Raw genomic sequence first — 18,861 nt, forward strand, 5'->3', positions numbered from 1 at the left:
GCCTCAGCCAGACAGAGAGCAGCACTTTGTCCCCTATTTGGAAAGTGACACAAACAAGCAGAATTTATGACCAATGGATAGTCTCTCTGGAAAGTCTCTCTGGAAAGTCTCAGGGCTGTTTTACTTTTGCTGGATGGGTAGAAATTGTCACGTGCAGCATCACTCCCTGCTGCAATTTTTTAAACTAATTTGAATCCATTCCCTCTACCCTGTCTAGGTTCTCCCGTCCCATCCTCTCAGCTCCTGGGGGCTCGGCTCCAGAGTGCCCCAACCCTTACCGAGGTCTACCAGACCAGGCAGAAACTCCACAAGCAGTTTTCAGACCCTGTTCAGCCCTCCTCCTCCTCCTGCAGCCACTCCCCTCAGCTTGGCCGACCAGCCAACCTCGGCTCCTCCCCCACCAAGCTCCTGGGCTCCTCCCCCCGCACGTCTGACTGGCTGCAGAAGTCTCCACTGCCCACCATCATCGGCTCCCCTACTAAGGTCAGTGCAGGTGTTAGTCGTGCAGATGGTCAATACCAAATCAACTAAAATATAATTTGTTAAAGTGTTTTATTTATTTCCATTCAGACCATTTCGGCACCGTTCAAAATCCCCAAAACGCAGGCGTCCTGTAACTTGATGGCGCTGGCAGACAGCCCTGTGCCCACCAAGACATTGGCAGATGCTCGGGATATCTGTGCCCACCACTGCAGTCCGTACCTGACCGGGCGCCCAGCTGCCCCCGAGGCCAGCAGGACGTTTGGCAGGTAGGACTCACTGAAAGACCCATGTACTCTTTCACAGAACTAGATCACTTTTCTTTTGGTTTCATCTCAGCTTGTTAGACTGATGAATTAATCTGTTCTGTTCTGGTCTAGTCGTTCTCTAAATAAGATGTGACATGGTGCTCTTCAGGTTTTTACATACAGAATGTATTGTACAGTTAATCAGTAGTACACTCATAGCTAGATAGCCCATCAACTGAATGAAATCTAATGTGACACGTTGGACTCAACGCAAATGTCATTTTATCATCTTTATTCATTTTGCTGGGTTTAAATAGAGCACTGGCTACATTTTGTTTCAGATCAAGGTTGTTATAGTAAACTGAAACTAGGTTTGGAAAAACATTTTAGTTAGCTGAAACAAACTGAAAAAAAACTCCAAAACCTACCCCGAACAATATTGTGTACTTACAAAACTAACTACATCAAAAATACAAAGGAAATGTCTGTTGGGTAAAATTTGCACGAGGAAGCATTGTTGCATATGTTTATTGAGAATGGGATGTCTACATGACTGGGACTAATAAAAACTCAATTAAACTTAACTGAAACTAAACTGAATTGAGAACAGAAATTAAAAATAAAATATTTTTTCAGATGCATTTCTGTGCACAGTTCTGGGTCCAACATTAAATACTTCTAAATTGACCCTTGATATCTAACTCCCTTCATGCATATTTACATGGTAGTTTTTGGAGGAAAGGGCACCAGCCTCATCAAACGGGAACATTGTCAGAATAATGTAAAAGGTGAACTGTCAAGGATCTGTGTGTTAACCCCCCCCTTCCCTTTCCCTCTACAATGTGACATCACATTGTCTGCTCTTTGACATTGCGTTATCTGTGGTTCCCTCCAGGTCTGTTAGTACGGGTCGTCTGTCTGAGCAGCCAATCAGAATCACTCTGGGTGGACAGGCCTATCAGGGCAGCACTGACAGCTTAAACACAGAGCGACCCATGGACACAGGTATGGGTACACTGCTGCAAACACAATAGACAGTGTTAATTACCACAGGTTGTCTTAGTTCACTCATTTAGTCAGACAGGTGCTGTTCCTGCATGCAGTGTACTTGCTATTTTTTATAGCTATGATGCTTCATTTAAACTTGTGTATGACAGAGAAATAATCAGTTACATTTCCTCTTCCCAAAGCCCCTGCAGGTCCATGTGGGCTGGCTCAGGGCGGGTCAGCGAGTCCCCGTACTGTCCTTTTCACCGTGGGCTCACCTCCTAACAGCAGCACTCCTCCTACCTGCAGCCATTTGGGCACACGACCACGCACCACCTCAGTGGGCTCCAACAGCTCAGCTGGCTCCCTGTGCTCCACCAGCGGTCGCGTCTATGTCGGATCTCCACCAGGCATGGCCATGGGCTGCTCTCCTCCAGGAGGTTTCGCTGGTGGGCAGATTGTCCCCGGGTCGGACGGGGCACCCAGCAGCCTGCGCTACGTCCCCTATGGGACCTCTCCTCCCAGCTTGGAGGGATTCATCACATTCGAAGCCCCTGAGCTGCCTGAGGAGACCCTCATGGAGGTGAGGGGGAGTTTGATGTCTATTTCTCATCTTTTAAGAGGTAAATTGGTCAATTCAGGAATAACTGGTGTTCTCTTTTAACCTTCCTTTGTGTTTCCTCCAGCGTGAGCACACAGACACCCTGATGCACCTACGGATGATGCTTTCATTTACCGACTGCGTCCTGGAGATGGCGGCGGTTCGGGCCGGAGGGACGGAGCTTGGCGTGTCGGCCGCCTCCCTCTACCCTCCCCAGGACAGCGTGGTTGTAGACCAGATCAGTCAACTCAGCAAAGAGTGGGGGTAAGTAATGACTCAGGTCTAGTCTGACTTTATAATAATGTCATGCAGTTAATAATAGCACATAGTCTGAGGAGGCCCTTTGTTTAGTGGAGTTGCTGCAGTGCTGAAGCTTTTCCATCTGTCTGATATACTGTGGTTGTGTTGCCCTCTACAGGCAGGTGGAGCAGTTGGTGCTCTACATGAAGGCAGCACAGCTCCTGGCTTCCTCCCTCCATCTGGCCAAGGCTCAGATTAAATCAGCCAAGCTCAATCCATCCACTGCCGTCAAACAGGGTAAGGACATTTCAGTCATCATCTCCCAGTAATGACCAGTGCATTAAACTGGAAACTGTAGGTGAGAAAATGAGCAATTCTGCCGTTCACCCTCTTTATCAGCAGGAGAAAGATGCTGGCGTTATGTAGTAGTATGTGTACTTAATAGGGAGAGAAATATGTCTGAAATACAAGCCTGCTTCTGCAAAAAATACTAATCCCTCTTCCCTTCTTCTCTCAGTGGTCAAGAATTTGAATGAGCGTTACAAAAGCTGCATCTCCCTCTGCCGGCGGCTGACTGACAAACTCAACCACTTCTTCTCTGACAAGCAGCGCTTTGTGGATGAGATCAACAGCGTCACCGCGGAGAAGCTCATCTACAATCACGCTGTGGAGATGGTGAGTCTCACATACACAGCACTGAAACACAAAACATCTTCTGGGTTTAAAGGGACAAAGGGAATTTAATCTGGCATAGATTCTCATCATTTCCACCAGGTTTTTCAAAGCAAAATCTATACTGGTCAGCCTGATGCAATGCTGTGTGTGTGTGTGTGTGTTAGGTTCAGTCAGCAGCTCTGGATGAGATGTTCAAGCAGACAGAGGACATAGCCTACCGCTACAGCAAGGCCGCCATGCTGCTGGACGGCCTGTCCAAGATCCTGCAGGACCCCACTGACATTGAGAATGTGGTTAAGTGTAAGTACTATCTCATGAGACACATGCACACTCTCAGTGTTACACAATGGGCCTCATGCATGTAATTTTATTGTATTATGATATCTGCTGTGTATTTTGTGATGTACATGTTAAAGCCCGCGGGGCAAGGGTTCAACATGAGCAACAGCTATAAAATCTGTTACATTGCATTGTCCCTATCAATAATTCAAATCATTCAATGGCGGGAACAAGTGATTTACAAAGACTGTCCAGTTAAGAGAGTTTGCTGAATCTGACTGGTAACACTCTGAGCAAACCTCAGACAAAAGTAAGACAGGTTTAGGATAAGAATATATGAAAATGTTTGTGCATGAGGCCCAGCAGAGCTGTGGTCTGTCTAAAACTATATTTTATCGAAGTGTTTGCTTTATCAACTTCTACTAATATATTGTTGTTTTGTGTATTTTTCCTGCAGACAAGGCCAGCGTGGACCGCAGGATCTCAGCCCTCTGCTACTGCACTGTCACACTGTACGAGTAGCAGCCCTTACACACACGCACACACACAGAGGGACCACGTCCTCAGACTGTTGACTACCATCCTCACAAAGCCGCTGTTCCCTCCTGTAGCAGTTCAAGCACTTTTCATTTGATAGGTTTCATCTGTATTTATCGTCGGTTAGTTTTACTGGCTGCATCACGGACTGAACTGTGACAAGCGACTGATGCACGAATTTACAACCAAAGATGACAACGGATCCAGAAACAAAAGGCTGAAACCGGATGTGGACATAATGCATGCACTTTCAAGTGCATCCTTTTTTTTCATACGCTATAATGGTGGAAACCCACCTGATCAATATATATATATATATATATATATATATATATAGAAAACTAATGTCCATCTTTCAGGATATCATTTGTTTTTTTACCAGAAGAAGAAGAGGATGGACAGGGCTATGAGATTGTGCGGGCTTCAAGAGACTCAAGCTCCCCATGACACAGTTCATCTTTTTAAAATCCTGCTTACTATGTGATATCAGTGGTTATTTACTCTGTGTTTTAAGTTGTTATTGTTCTTATTTATTGGTTCAGAAGAACACGGATGTTTGAGTCTCCTGCCTGTCTTGAAAACCTCAAGTATCGGAGTGGAAGGAAACAAGTAATTAGCAAAAGGCTTACCGCCGATCACTGTAACAGATGAGACTCAGAAACAACATGAACTTTTACAAGACACACAAACTCCTGTTACAGAAAGCAGACAGCCATGTGAACAAAGGAACCTGTAGATCTGTAATTGCTTTTGTTTTTATTTCTCATGTGTTGTTAGCTCAAGCACTTTATTGTGGATTGAGAGGAGGAGACGTATATCTGTACAAGTTCTGAAGGAAGAAATGTGAAGGCTGGGGAAGGGTTAACTAATCACCTCCCATCTTCGAAACTTTCCCGCTCTGTGTGCATGATCAATAAGTCTACAGACTGCATACGTTTCCCATAAGGCCGAGCAACCTGGGGAACTTGGGACAGCCAAGACAAACTGCTGACAGCTCAGCTAGATCTGTTCTCTTGTTAGCTGATTTAATTCATACGTTTAAAGGGCCACACCTCCACATTTTCCACCTGGAAACCTGAGATTGTAAACCAGATGACATCATAAGTGCTATAATCTCCTCGATAATTTATGATGATGATTTTTAATTTAATTGGTCTTTCGCATGTTCTGCAACTTTATGGAAGTGTAATGCTACATGGTGGAATATCCCTTTAATTCCAGATACAGTAGTTGTGTCTGGCATATGGACAAATGGGCTACAGTTAGAATGTAGCCATTTAAAGCAGATGCCATCAAACCGTCATTTATCGAGCTGTGAAGCTTTGATCGGCTTGTACTAACTTCATTTTGCACTTAGGAACAGAAGAATCGGACAGACATTTGTCCCATTGTTTTCCTTGTTGTTTAGTTTTACAGGAACGTAACAGCTGCGGTGACTTGTTGATTTTGCCGCTCAGAGTGAGGAGGGGTTTAGGTGGGTTTAGGTTGGTGTGTAGGCTTGGATATTCCGAAGAAAAGCAGAACTTGAGATCCTCTGCAGTGGTGGTGGGCCCTTCTCCGGCCTCCACTGCAGTGCTGAACAACCAATCAGGAGTCCTCTTTAAACCCTGATGGAGTTAATTGTGAATGGTCATATTACTTGACATGTTACCTTAATAATAAGTTTCATTTTACTAAAATACTACAGCTTTTTATGTTTGTCAGTATCTGTAGCTAATTTTTTTTAACAAAACTTGATGTTTGCAAACTTGTATATATTTGTATGTGGTGCATGTGATGATTCCTTTCCCCTCTTTTTTGGGAGGGGAGTGAGTGCGTGTGAGATCACAGTTTGAGTTTTTAGGGGGCGTTGATGATACCATCAGATGGCCCTGCCTGTCAGTCAAAGAGCACAATTCTTTATATGTACATAGATGAATTTGATACGTTTTATTCATGTCTGCCAAGGGTTTGATAAGGAAACCTATTTTGGCACAACAGGGGTGTGCCAAAGAATAAAATAAAACTCGTGGCAGCTCCAAAACTTTCCAGAAAACTCTTTCTACCAGGACTGTTCATTGTTGAGATCAAGACACACACATTTGTTCAGTGAGTCTTATAAAATTTTCTGAAATGAGTGTGATGTCTTCAGATTTCATTCTCATTTTCCAAAATTTTGTGATACTTGATTTTGTCACAATCTGCACTGCCTAGCATCTACTCAGTCCCTCTGCCTCCCTTCAAGTCTTCTGCTGTGCTCCCAATGGTGTATGTACTGTATGTATGTTTGAGTGTATATATACACACGTGCACTTGCCAGGTGTGCATTAAGGCCAGTAATATACAGGTTACGATGGAAAAGGAGGTGCCTTCTTCTTGTGAAAGCAGACGTAGGCCTACTCCTCTGTACAGGTGTGAATACATTCTTTCTCTGTGTAAAAATGTGTATAAATGCATTCACAGGCACCCAGCCGACTGTGGGCCTGTCTCTCTGATGTACTGTTCTTTTTCCTTGACATATCTGGGTGCCAGCTCCCCCTTGTCTTTGTCATGAGCACTCTGAACCACACAAAGCCTTTTACTGCACACAGAGTGAAGAGGGACAAATAAAGCTGATGGAAAGAAACCCACCTGAATCTTTGCTCTGTTCCATTTTATCCACAGACTGTAACTGAAGACTGACTGTTTTAGATAAAGCATGGGTACCAAGTCTGCATTTTACCCCATAGAACCTCTAGAATCTTGAATGTATGTACCCTGTTGTTTTTGCGCCTCTCCAGCTTGATCTGAATGCATTTTAAGGAACTCCTGCTGTCAGTCACCACCCTGAAAATGCAACACTTTCCAAGCACCGATTTTTCAAAGAGAAATGTTAATGTTATACTTGTGTCTCTCACCAAGGGGTGTCTCTCTTTGTTCTTTATGGAACACAAATATGGTCTTTGTTATTAAAAAGAGAAAAAAAGAAAGAATTCTTGCTGTGTCTTATTTTTACAAGCTTGGTTCTGTGTTGATTTCCCAGATGTTGAGACTTTGGACGAGTTCAATGGAGGTTAATGTTTTATTGTGCTACCTTAAACAGATTCATTGGAAGCCTTAGATCATCTGTTCCCAGCCTTTCCCCTTAAAGGAGCCTTTTTCTATCATTGAGTAAACTAACTGACATTTTATGGATATTTTATGTTATATTCAATGCACAACAATAACAGTAGAGAACAGCTGATTAACTGTATTTAAAGCAGATTATTTCCTGTGAATATTGCATCAGAGAGGAGTTTTCCTGATCATTTTTGGAACTTTTTATATATTTTGAATTTTTTGTAATTCCTAACAATCATACATACTTAATAGGCCTTTCGTTTCCTTCTCATTGTTCTATTAGCTCATTGGGTTGTTTTAACTGTACTTTCCTAATGCATGAGGAGACTGTTTATCAGAAGAGTGAAGGCTTTTTTTTCTTATTTGTTTTCTTATTATGTTTAAATCTTAAATAATAATATAACTTTAAAAATAAGATATACGCCTACTGTATTTATTTTTAAAAACATTTTCTTACATCCCTTTCAGGACCAGTGTGTAGGATTTCAACTCCCTCACCAATTACATGCCTTTTACATTCAGCAACCTTCTCTCCCAATCCCATTATCTGGAGCATCAGGGAACATGTGCTTTAATCTATCGTGAAATAAATTCTAACCATTCTACTGTGATAACTACATTTTTAGTATGGCACTCCCCAGTCTGGCTAACATATACGCTCCTTCATGTCTACTGTTACGTCGGTAATTTGACTTCCCCTTAATTTTCCAGTATGGGAAGGACTTCATTGTTGAATCTGAACCCTGATGAGTGACATCGACATACACTCATATGTATATGTGTGATATCTTACTGCTGGCTTTTCTCCTTTTTTGGTCGCTCCAAGCAGCTGTACCGTAACAGCGCGAAAAGACGCGAATCAAAATCCGACCTACCCCTTTCTATCTGTGACCTGTCAGATTCAGTGATTTCATTCTTAACCCGCCCTAACCACACCCCCCTCCTCGTGCCTAAACCTAACCAACAGAACCTGATGGGTGACATATTTCAGTGTCACACCGGTTGTAGGACTCAGCGCAGCTATCAGCAGCTATCTGCAGCTTGCTGTTGTTGTTATTGCTGTGGAGGGAGGAGCTCAGCTGGTTGTGTTTTGTAGCTGATTGGTTATTTTCTTTGATTGACACACCTACAGACCAATCGCTAACACCGTTCGGCTGGAGGCTAGCTAACCTCACGACGTTATAACTTTGTACGCTAACCAGTTAGCCACTAGCCTTAATAGTTGACAGTACAACTGGTTACAGCTGGAAGTGGTGACTCTGAAAGGTAAACGTTGCTATGTTTGTGCTATATGTGTTCGTACATTTGCTATAGCTCGCTATTTAACAACATTTCCCAATGCTATCACTGCCCGTTAGCAACCAAGCTAAGCCACTGGGCTGCCAGGGTGAATGTGTTCGTGAATACAGCTAACTTTTATACTGACTGTATTATTAACTTGCTGCTAACGTTAGTTGATTAGAACTGTCATGGTCTCCTTTACAGTACAGTTAGTGTGTGCTAAAATGTGTACGACAGCATAGTCACATTACATGCACAATAACTTTATCTAAAGTCCCAATTCGAATAATATGAACACCACATCTCCTCAGACAATGTTTGAAAGGTTTCCCTGTTTTATTGCTTCTCGGTAAAATGAATTTATCTGAACAACGTGTGGTTAATGTCACTCACAAATGAGTGTTATGCTCTTTCCTTCGCTTCTCATAGCGTTGACAGTGTTATTCATAGCTCATTCACTGACTGACCTGTGGTATGATTTACTTATGTAGCCATCTTAACTATAACTGACGTTACAGTGTCATTAATTAAACCAGAAAGGTACAGTTGGCCCTCATACTGTCTGTTCATGTCCTATTCAAGATGTCCCGAGAGCAGCTGGTTGTACAAAGGGCCAGGAAGTCCTTCCACACAGGGAAAACCAAACCGCTGGAGTACAGGGTCCACCAGCTGAAGAGCCTGCTCCGCTTCATCTCAGACAGACGCAGAGACATTGCAGATGCTGTCAAAAGGGACCTGGGCAAGGTGGGTTAGTCTGAGCTACAGGCTTTCAGTAGGTCCTAGGATCCAGGAAGAGGTTGGGATTGTGTGAGGGCTTGGAAACTGGATACATTCACCTGACAGGAATGTATAATAGCAGGTAGAACAGTCACTGCCCTAAATCATTTTCAGTCTGTCTGGATCAGCAATGGTTAGATTTAAGCTCATTAGAGAAACAGCTATTAACACCCCAGACAGGGAGAACTGTAACTGGATTAGAAAATAAATGGAAGTTTGTAACTAAGGAAACTGATCACAGAGAAACATGCTGTTATGCCGGTCTTTTGCGCGCGGTTTTATTTGTTTCCAAAGTTGATCATCTAGTTTGCTTCTCCTGTTCGAACAACACGTGCAGTTAAATACTGCCATGTAGCTCTTGGCCTTTTGAGGATAAATTACACTTTTTAAACAAACACAGACTCCTACAGCAGGGGTCTCAACTCAGATTGTCTTGGGGCCACTACTGGTATTGTCATCCCATAGGATCCTGTGGGCCAGATTATATGGTTACCAGATTTTTTACTGGTTTGCCTTTTTTCCATTTGCATTCATTATGGAAGATACATTACATATCAGAATCAACAAACTGAAATACTTGCATAACATCTCTACATCTATTCACTATAGTGATCCAATATGCATTGTAAATACAATACATATAAATGTATATGCACTAGTGACATAAAATTAAATATAATAAAGAATAATGTGAGTCACACAGAAGAGATTATATGATATATTAATATCATGGTGTGGACTGGAGGGCTGAAAATGGCCCATGTGTATATTTGGTCAATTTCCAGCTCAGCACAGCAACGTGGTAGAGCTGGACAAAATATATAATATATATATATATATATATATATATATATTAAAGAAAAAGTAGCATTTCAGTCCTATTTAGCCTTCTGAGGTCCTTTATCAGCCAGCACAATAAAACAGAAATTTCACCAAACTGCCTTAAGTTTTGGTCTTAAAAACATAAAAAAAAACATCCTCCGATACGTTCATCAGTCTACTATAAACTGTATATAGTTAGAATGTGAATTTATTTTGTAGAGCTATGTGAGGAGAACAAAAAGAACAACGTACACATTTGCGAATAGAGCTATTGATATTATGACGCCATGGTGTATGGGCAGTCGTTATTGGTTGTTATCATTACGGGTCAAGAAAACATAATGTGTAAATGCCCACTCCTATAATATTCCAGACTGATAGGCCATTACCTTCATAGTGTGTTGACACCTACTTCATCAGTATTCGTTGTGTAATGTATACATGTGTAAAATGATTGATGAGTACAGTCATGTACCTAAGCATACCTGATTTGAAACCATATGCACACTAAAATCTGATATTGTTATTTTTAAGAAAAAATACTATTTAAAATGCAGATTTATAGAGTGTAGAGCTGTGTGGAAACCCAGTTCAGACCAAAGATTTGCATTGAGACGAGTTGAAACTTGTAACTGCTTGCAAAACATTCTGTAGCCCTGCCAGTTTACACTAAAGCGACTAGACCAGACGATGTATTGTCTCCATAACAATTTATTATAGATAACTAAAACTAGGCATGAAACATTTTAGTGAATTGAAATAAAAATAAAAACTAGACTTTGAGCCCACATGAGGAGGCATTGTTTATTGAGCTTAGGATGTCTACATGACTGCGAGTCAATGTGTTTGTATTGTAATACCTATTCTGAACTTCTTAACTCTTGCCCCTGACAAATATGTCCCATATTATAATAAAAAACTAAAACTATTACAAACTAAACTTTTTAAACAATAGAAAATAAACTGAAACAAGCAAACTACCTGAAACTAAATTGAATTGAAAACAAAAGTTAAAGACAAAACAAAAAAACAAATTAAAAATGATAACTATAATAACTCTGGTCCATAGCAACTAATCTCTAACATCTAATTGCTAACTTGTCAGGCTCTTTTTGTAGCCGAACATAATTTGAAGCATCTTAAGATATGAATGAACCTCTCTTTCCTCCATCCAAAACTCTACCAGTTCACCAGCTGACTTTGTTACAAGGTGACCTGCCTTATGTCTAAAACCCGCCACTGGAGATTTGACAAGCTGAGTTGTTAGGCAACATCATCAGCCAGCTTGAGTAGAGCTGAGACAACAACGATTTTGTCTCATCGTGAATCTTTGGTCTAAAATGGTCATTAATCATTAAAATGAGTTGTTATTGATCAGAACATGGATCTTCAATCTTGGTGGTATTTTTCCTGCTTCCTCTTAAACATTTGTAGGATCATTCTAATGTTCCCTCATTTCTGAAAGAGAACACACTGATATTAACTAGAACCACTTATGTAGTTAATGTCTTTAGACAAGTGTTTGACATGGGTTAAATATAATTTGTCCTTAAAGATAAATAAGTGGCCATTACTACAATATTGACAACAAAGCATATCTGCCTGATTTTGTATCTCTGCCCATTTATCACATCAATCGTGACAGAGAAACTCTGTAGATGAATTAAATGATAAATGATTTGCTCTGTACTCTGGAGATCTTCTAATTTCTGGCCAGGGACTGCAGATGATGATTAGACTTTGATCTGCTGAACAGATCAATAAACATGAATTAACAAATGAATAAATCAGAGCATGGTCAATGGATTTTGTCCCTCCTTTGGCTTTTAGAGCGAACACGGGACCGAGCTGTTTGAGACACTGGGGCTGGAGGGAGAGATCAAGCTGGCTATAGAGAAGCTGTCAGAGTGGGCGGCTCCTCGGCCAGTGGAGAAGAACCTCCTCACCATAACAGATGAGGTTTATGTGCAGCCCGAGCCTCTGGGAGTTGTGCTCATCATAGGGGCCTGGAACTACCCCTGGGCCGTCACCCTCCAGCCGCTGGTTGGAGCTATCGCTGCCGGTACCACATATACTCATACACAACCTTATGTACTGGTGCTATTAAAGCAGCCCAACATCAAAGCAACACCAGAGAGTCAGAAACAATTATAAGCCCCTTTCAGACATGTCTGTGAAAGTGCCCTAGTCACCTGGATGGATAAATCACGACGGCAGTCTTCCTGTAAAGACCTGTAACCTTTCTCTTCCAATACAGCAGAAGACTAGACTGAATGCTGTCAGATTAAAGAGACAGTTCACCCCAAAATCCAGAATACATATGTTTCCTCCTACCTGTAGTGCTGTTTATTCAACCAGATTGTTTTGATGTAAGTTGATGCGTTTGAGACACGTCTGCCATCTCTCTTATATAATGGAACCAGATGGCACTCGGCTCATGGTGCTCAAAGCGCCAAAGAATCGAGAAATCATGACCCGGTCACTCAAGGTAATCCACAGACCTTGTTGGGGCCAGTTTCATGTAGTAATTATTTTCTTTTTACCGAACTACACCTGCGAACCGTAGCTGAATGTTAGCTATCTCAGTGGTGCTAGGTGTGCTAGGTGAGCTAGCTAACGTTCAGTCAAGGAAGATGCTGATAAAGGTCCAGTGTGTAACATTTAGGAGGATCTATTGTCAGAAATGGAATATGATATTCATAGGTATGTTTGCATTAATGTATAATCAGCTGAATATACGAATCGTTGTGGGGTTTTTTTGCCTTAGAATAAGACAATTTTATCTACAGAGATATTCTACGAAGTCTGCCATGTTGATTCGCCGCCATGTTGATTCGCCGCCATGTTTCTACAGCCCAGAACGGACAAAACAAACATTGGCCTTTCTTGTTTTTCCCAAGTTTTGCTCCCACCACTCCCTCACCTTCTCCTACACACTTCATAGGAATGCAGCATGCAGATAGTTGCAATCTGCAGTTTCGCCACTAGATGTCACTAAATCCTACATCTTAGCTAAATTAGATTTAGGTGGAAAAACAAACAAAATAATTACTGACCATTACAGATTGATAACAGTGTCAGGGATTTCACCCACATTGGCACATTTTTTGAGTGGTTAAGGATTGTGCCTCTCATTCAACTTTCAGGTAATGCAGCAGTAATAAAGCCATCGGAGGTCAGCTCTCACTCTGCCAAGGTCATGGAGGAACTTCTCCCTCAGTATCTAGACAAGGTGAGCCTCCCACTGTGTTCCATGTGCTACCTTCATCTACATTCAGTGTGGATGTACAGTGAGTTTTAATGACTGCGTCTACTCTCTGCAGGATCTGTACCCAGTGGTGACAGGTGGAGTGTCCGAGACCCAGGAGCTGCTGAAGCAAAGATTTGACCACATTTTCTACACAGGAAGCAGCGTAGTGGGTAAACTGGTGATGGAGGCTGCAGCTCGCCACCTCACCCCAGTGACCCTGGAACTGGGCGGGAAGAGCCCCTGCTACATCGACAAGAACTGTGACATCACTGTCGCGTGTCGGTCAGTCCGAACTGTAAAGTGTAGCAGAGTGTAACGTTCTGCCATTATGTGAACTCCACTGAAGCCTCAGATAACCACCAAAAACACAGCAGTTGTTATCAAATACAACACAGTATGCTGGAAAAATGATTGTTTTCTCCCAATACAGTCGCATCACATGGGGAAAGTTTGTCAACTGTGGTCAGACGTGCATCGCTCCAGACTATGTCCTGTGTGAACCCTCCGTCCAGAGCCGAGTAGTAGAAGAGATCAACAAGAGCATCAAGGTGGGTCTAAAGTGAAGATTTATTTTACTATGTCAGTTACTGCTTACGCACTAGAACAATAATGTATTCATGATATTATTTGGTGTATTTCCCATATTTGAACAATAGCAACCATAGCTTGATACATAGTAACTATTCTATACGTTCATTAGGAGAGAAATGTTTCTGAGTTTTCCCTCTAATGATGAGACCACAATCATTTCTCTTTTATTTCACACATTGCAGGAGTTTTACACAGATAATCCCAAAACCTTTGAGGACTACGGACGCATCATTAACCAGCGGCACTTTAAGAGGGTCATGTCTCTCATGGAGGGGAGCACAGTCGCTGTTGGTGGAGACAGTGATGAGTCCCAGTGCTACATAGGTACGTGGTGTGTTTGAGCAGTTGGTCGCTAAAAAGTATTTGTACATTATGTTCGTGTATGCAATTGTGTGACGAAGAAAGCAGTTACAGGCAATTACAATATAGTTGAATACAAATACTTTATTTCTTGCCAGAATCCTTACAACTGTCCAACCAAAATAAATTCTTATATCGTGTGTTCCACTGTATATAAATCAGGATCATCTTGGCCTATACTCTCAGAATGAGCCCCTTCTTCTGTCTACTTGCAGGCCCCACTGTGTTAAAGGATGTGACGGGGGAATCCAAAGTGATGAAGGAGGAGATCTTCGGGCCTCTGCTGCCCATCATCACAGTGAGCGGCGTAGAGGAGGCCATCCAGTTTATAAATGAGAGAGAAAAACCTCTGGTTGTGTACGTCTTCTCCAATGACAACAAGGTAAACAATGACCAGCAGACATGTTTGCTTCCCATTATTCAAGTGGCTTTGATTTTAAAATGCGGTGATGCTGATTAGATGTTCTGTTTGATTATCTCACCCTGTTCCTGTCTGGTAAACAGCTGATCAAAAGGGTGATAGCTGAGACGTCCAGTGGAGCTCTGCTGGCTAATGACTGTTTGGTACACTTCACTGTCAGTGCTCTGCCCTTCGGAGGAGTGGGTGAGTGTAACAGTTCAACCGAACTGCAGCTATTAAGCCTGGAAGAAGAACGTTGACACACATTTACAGCTGACTTATCCTCCCACCTCTTTCTCAGGTAACAGTGGTATGGGCTGCTACCACGGCCGGCACAGCTTTGACCAACTCAGCCACCTGCGCAGCTGTCTGATCAAGCAGCTGAAGATGGAGGGAATAAACAGCATGCGTTACCCCCCTCACACCGCCAAAAAGCTGGGATGGGCTCGATTCTTTTTGCTCAAGCATGTCAACGTATGCAGGCTACGGCGCATGGCACTGCTGGCCATGTTCACTGGCTTGGCAGCATTTGTGGTGCAGGTAAAGGGAGTAAAATATAGCAGTCCAGTCCAAATTGGAATAAAAAGTTTTGTTTTGGTGTCAGGAATGCTTTATTTTACAGGTATTTAGTTTCCTAGAAAGTTTCCTGGAAAGGACTATTCAATTTGGTACTAATAAAATGGAGATATTTATGTGAGTTTAGTTAGTTGTGTTCAGTATATTTGCTGTTTTCCAGAGGAATTTCCTTGGAAGAACCACTGCATTTATGCACTATGCTCTGTATTTGTTGAAATTCTATGCTTCTCTGCAGACTAATTTCACTTTCCTGCATGTTCAGATAAACTGCTGTGAAACGACTAAAAGATCTCTCTAGATTATTCTAGCATTTAAAGGTCCAGTGTGTAACATTTAGGAGGATCTATAGTCAGAAATGGAATATAATATTAAGCTATATGTCCACATTCCTCTGAGCTGATTAGAGGGTTATTGAGATCACCTGTTGCACAGGGTGTGGGGACTGAATCTGCAAGGATTGAGCTGGGTGCTGTCCCCTCTTGGCCAATCAGGGTGTGACAATGCCCATTCTTTATTGCATTCTGATCCCTCCTCAAGTTAGTACAGACCTCACTTTATCAGATAGTGTCAGCGAGAAGTGTATTTGAGCATTTTGAAACTGAATCCTAGCAGTCAGGAACTGGTTCTCAGGCTTCTTCCCATCAGCAGACATCTGTAGAATCAGTACCAAGGAGTGTACCAGTTGATGTTCTTCATAATTAGTCCCAAATTATGAATTTACGGATACAAACTAGTTCCTTTCCAGGAAATTATGAGCCATAAGTGTCACCATTATTAATTTGTAGAAAAGTTTGGTTAAGTGCCACCTCCATTATTAGTGTCAGTCAGATTACTTCACCTTTAATTCTGTTCCCATATGATTTTTGAACAAGCCTCTCACACAGCTGTCCAAGAAACAAGACAAAATCTGCCTTGAGACAAACAACAGCAACAGTACCATAAAGCCTTGTTGACAACATTGCCAGTGGCAGCTGATGTTGCTACTAGTAACACTACTGTTGCCTTCAATTGCCACCATGCAATTACCTTTATTAAAGCATAAATCTGGCATTATTCTGAATCTCAATCAATTAATAAATCCCATAAAAAGACCATGACCAGCAGTGTGTTTGTCAATCTCTCAATACCATGTCTGTCACTTTCAAGTATATTGTTTCATTTGTTTAAAAGACTCCGTAAGGATGCATTTGCTGGGGACTGTTTCCATCCATCAATAGGTTCTGGACAAGAGTGGAGCTCTATGGCACAGAGGAATACGATATATCAGGCTCTGATTCACACAATACTTGTTAGTATCATCAATTCATTGTTGGTTTTGGTCTTTTTATGGGATTGGTTGACAATAAGAGAATTATAGAATGTGACCAGATTTATCCTTTAAGCTGTTCTCATTCAAGGAGGATTATCTGCAGTGTTCTTGTGTGCTGGACCTGTTGCAACGTCAGTGTATTTCACTGCATTGCCACATTTAGTAGTAAGTCATTTAAGTTCCAATACCAAGTCTGGTTGTTTCTTAGTCAAGACCAGGATCAGTTGGGACCAGTGTACTGGTTTCAGAGCAGATGTTACTGCCACTGTTCTCACTGATGTGTAAACATGAACTGATGTGTCTTACAGTAAAATAATGAGAACAACATAATTCAGGTCAGTGGTGTTGACCTTAATGGCAAGATTGTTCTATATAATACTGTCTATTCAAGTATGTTGTATCTTTAAAATAAGGGTTTTCCAGTTATTATATTTTTGGGGAAATGGGAAATGGTTTGGATGTGTGTTCCTGTTTGGTGGGATTAAACCCTGTTGTCCACCCCTGCCGTAGACCACATAAGCCATTAAATGTCACGAATGACTTGTCTTACGGAACAGGTTGTTGATCTGTAAGCAGGGTGGGAACTACAGGGGAGCCAGGGGGAGCTGGGCTCCCATTAATGAGACACGAGCTCCCCTGAAAACATGATTTGTGAAATAGTGGGGGGTCTGACAATATGCTATTTTTGCCATGCCTGTCTTTTTTTCTATATCTTCATCATCATGAATTATGCGTACATTTAGGCTACTATTGATGATGATTTGTGCATGGGGGTGATTCTTTGCTAATTCACATTAATAAAGACACTGATATTCTGGCCATCACCATGCAAGCGTGGCAGCACGATATCATTAAAAATAAATATTAGAATATTTACAATAAACTTTCCTAGTCCTACACAGTCTGCATGCTGAATCTCCATTATTCATTTCTCTGTTTTATGGTCACTGTGCGTCACGGTCAGTCCACCCCCCTGCTAATTCTAGGTAATAATTGACACTTTGTTGTCCCATTGTCTCTCCCAAGGTTATTCAGCTATAAATTATTACTAAATAGAGCCTTTATTACTAATAATCAGTACTGGTGTGTCAAGAGGATGGCTGAAGGGCAAGATTCACCTGAACAGCAGGAAGCGTGTGTGTTTTACGCAACAGTTACGTCTTACATAACAACCGAAAAGTGTTTTTTGTCAGTGGAGTGTTTGTGCGCTGACTGTTTACAGCCTTTTAAATAATGACAAATACAGTTTCCCAAGATAACCAGATATGAGTACTCCTCCCCCCCACATACCCACAGTCCTACAGGCCTGTACCCTCATACAACAATGGCTTTGTCTCCGGCAGACAATGCGCAGTGTTGTGCAGGAAATCTAACCGCACAATGCCCCCTCATCTACCCTCCTTTTAATTACCCAGCATGCATCACTCCCCTCTGCTAAATGCCCCCTTTTGTTTTGGTCCACCCCACCACCTTTGTTGACATCCACACTCTGCGAACAGTTAAACTGTCTGTTACCTCTACTATTTCAAACAGTTTGGATCCCGTCTCTTCACACTGACTTTGTGTTTTGTTGCAGAGATTCCTGCGGTGAGGATGAGGAGCACAGACTGGTGGCCTGAGTTCAACCCTGCGCAGGTGCAGGTGGACTCCTGGCCTACAGCACTCCTCATTCACTGGTCCATTTCATTTCTCACTCATATAGGCATATTTGACTGATTTGTGATCTTTATAAATTTTCACAATAGACCCTTTTCACTGCAGCCATTTTGAGATGAAATAGTAGGGTAAACACAGGTGTTACCAGTGATACCAGTTTAGGTTGCGCTCCATTTATTGTGGCAGAGTCTTTCTGGTGAGCCAACATGCACAATAGCAGCACCCTGGCTTTGTTTGACCAAAATTGATAACGCCTGTGTTTACCCTACTGTTTCATGTCAAAATGGCTGCTGTGAAAAAGGTCTGCTACACTCTAAGCTGCTATTGTAGTATTTATGGTTTTACATTATTTATCTAGCAATATAATGTGTAGTATTTTAATTTAACCTGGTAAATTGAGATTCTAGTGATAGATTTTTAATTAACGGATCATTCCATCAGTGCTAATAAAGCAATAATAATAATAAATAATAAATGCAGTGATTCACTCACATACAGTATCAACACACACACACACAAATGACTAACATGGCATGTCTGCTTTGAATAGTGCCAGTTTTGTGGTTTGTGGCAATTAAACATCAACAATATGATCCATTGTTTTGCTGTTGACTTTTTGTTTTTCACTTTGTACAAAGCTGATTTATGATGTTGAACAAAATGAGTATGTTTACAGTCAGTGGCGTATTTATTATTAACAAGATCCCAAGGTTA

General features: G+C 41.7%; 2 protein-coding genes across 3 annotated transcripts in view; both read left to right on the top strand.

Annotated features, from left to right (window-relative positions):
• ulk2 (unc-51 like autophagy activating kinase 2) overlaps window positions 1-6,998 on the top strand; it is a 40,250-nt gene extending 33,252 nt beyond the window's left edge. The window contains exons 18-26 of the mRNA XM_051397076.1: window positions 218-483; window positions 571-749; window positions 1,624-1,733; window positions 1,919-2,298; window positions 2,402-2,580; window positions 2,735-2,853; window positions 3,074-3,231; window positions 3,396-3,531; window positions 3,968-6,998. Coding sequence (XP_051253036.1) covers window positions 218-483; window positions 571-749; window positions 1,624-1,733; window positions 1,919-2,298; window positions 2,402-2,580; window positions 2,735-2,853; window positions 3,074-3,231; window positions 3,396-3,531; window positions 3,968-4,032 — 1,592 coding nt within the window. The 3' untranslated portion in view covers window positions 4,033-6,998. The remainder of the gene's footprint in view (window positions 1-217; window positions 484-570; window positions 750-1,623; window positions 1,734-1,918; window positions 2,299-2,401; window positions 2,581-2,734; window positions 2,854-3,073; window positions 3,232-3,395; window positions 3,532-3,967) is intronic.
• A 1,110-nt stretch (window positions 6,999-8,108) lies between these two features.
• Window positions 8,109-18,740, top strand: LOC127362230 (aldehyde dehydrogenase family 3 member A2). Of its 2 annotated transcripts, XM_051397693.1 has the most exons (11): window positions 8,110-8,391; window positions 8,989-9,150; window positions 11,836-12,067; window positions 13,152-13,237; window positions 13,329-13,537; window positions 13,686-13,803; window positions 14,029-14,170; window positions 14,422-14,588; window positions 14,711-14,810; window positions 14,908-15,146; window positions 18,068-18,740. In XM_051397693.1, the coding sequence occupies exons 2-11, from the start codon at window positions 8,989-8,991 to the stop codon at window positions 18,080-18,082; spliced, it is 1,470 nt and encodes a 489-aa protein (XP_051253653.1). In that variant the 5' UTR covers window positions 8,110-8,391; the 3' UTR covers window positions 18,083-18,740. The 2 variants fall into 2 exon arrangements, with proteins under 2 accessions (XP_051253652.1, XP_051253653.1); XM_051397692.1 differs by lacking the exon at window positions 18,068-18,740 and having other exon boundaries at window positions 8,109-8,391; window positions 14,908-17,392.
• Window positions 18,741-18,861: the final 121 nt, after the last annotated feature.

This window comes from Dicentrarchus labrax, unplaced genomic scaffold, assembly GCF_905237075.1.
Source record: "Dicentrarchus labrax unplaced genomic scaffold, dlabrax2021, whole genome shotgun sequence".
Taxonomy (NCBI): Eukaryota; Metazoa; Chordata; class Actinopteri; family Moronidae; genus Dicentrarchus; species Dicentrarchus labrax.

What these genes read in the sequence shown, in the direction of transcription:
- LOC127362230 (XM_051397692.1), top strand. Translation starts at nt 8,989, where the DNA reads ATGTCCCGAGAGCAGCTGGTTGTACAAAGGGCCAGGAAGTCCTTCCAC. An exon ending in TCCCTCAGTATCTAGACAAG is followed by an intron (nt 13,238 to 13,328) that starts GTGAGCCTCCCA and finishes TACTCTCTGCAG; the next exon opens with GATCTGTACCCAGTGGTGAC. An exon ending in TCTTCTCCAATGACAACAAG is followed by an intron (nt 14,589 to 14,710) that starts GTAAACAATGAC and finishes TCTGGTAAACAG; the next exon opens with CTGATCAAAAGGGTGATAGC.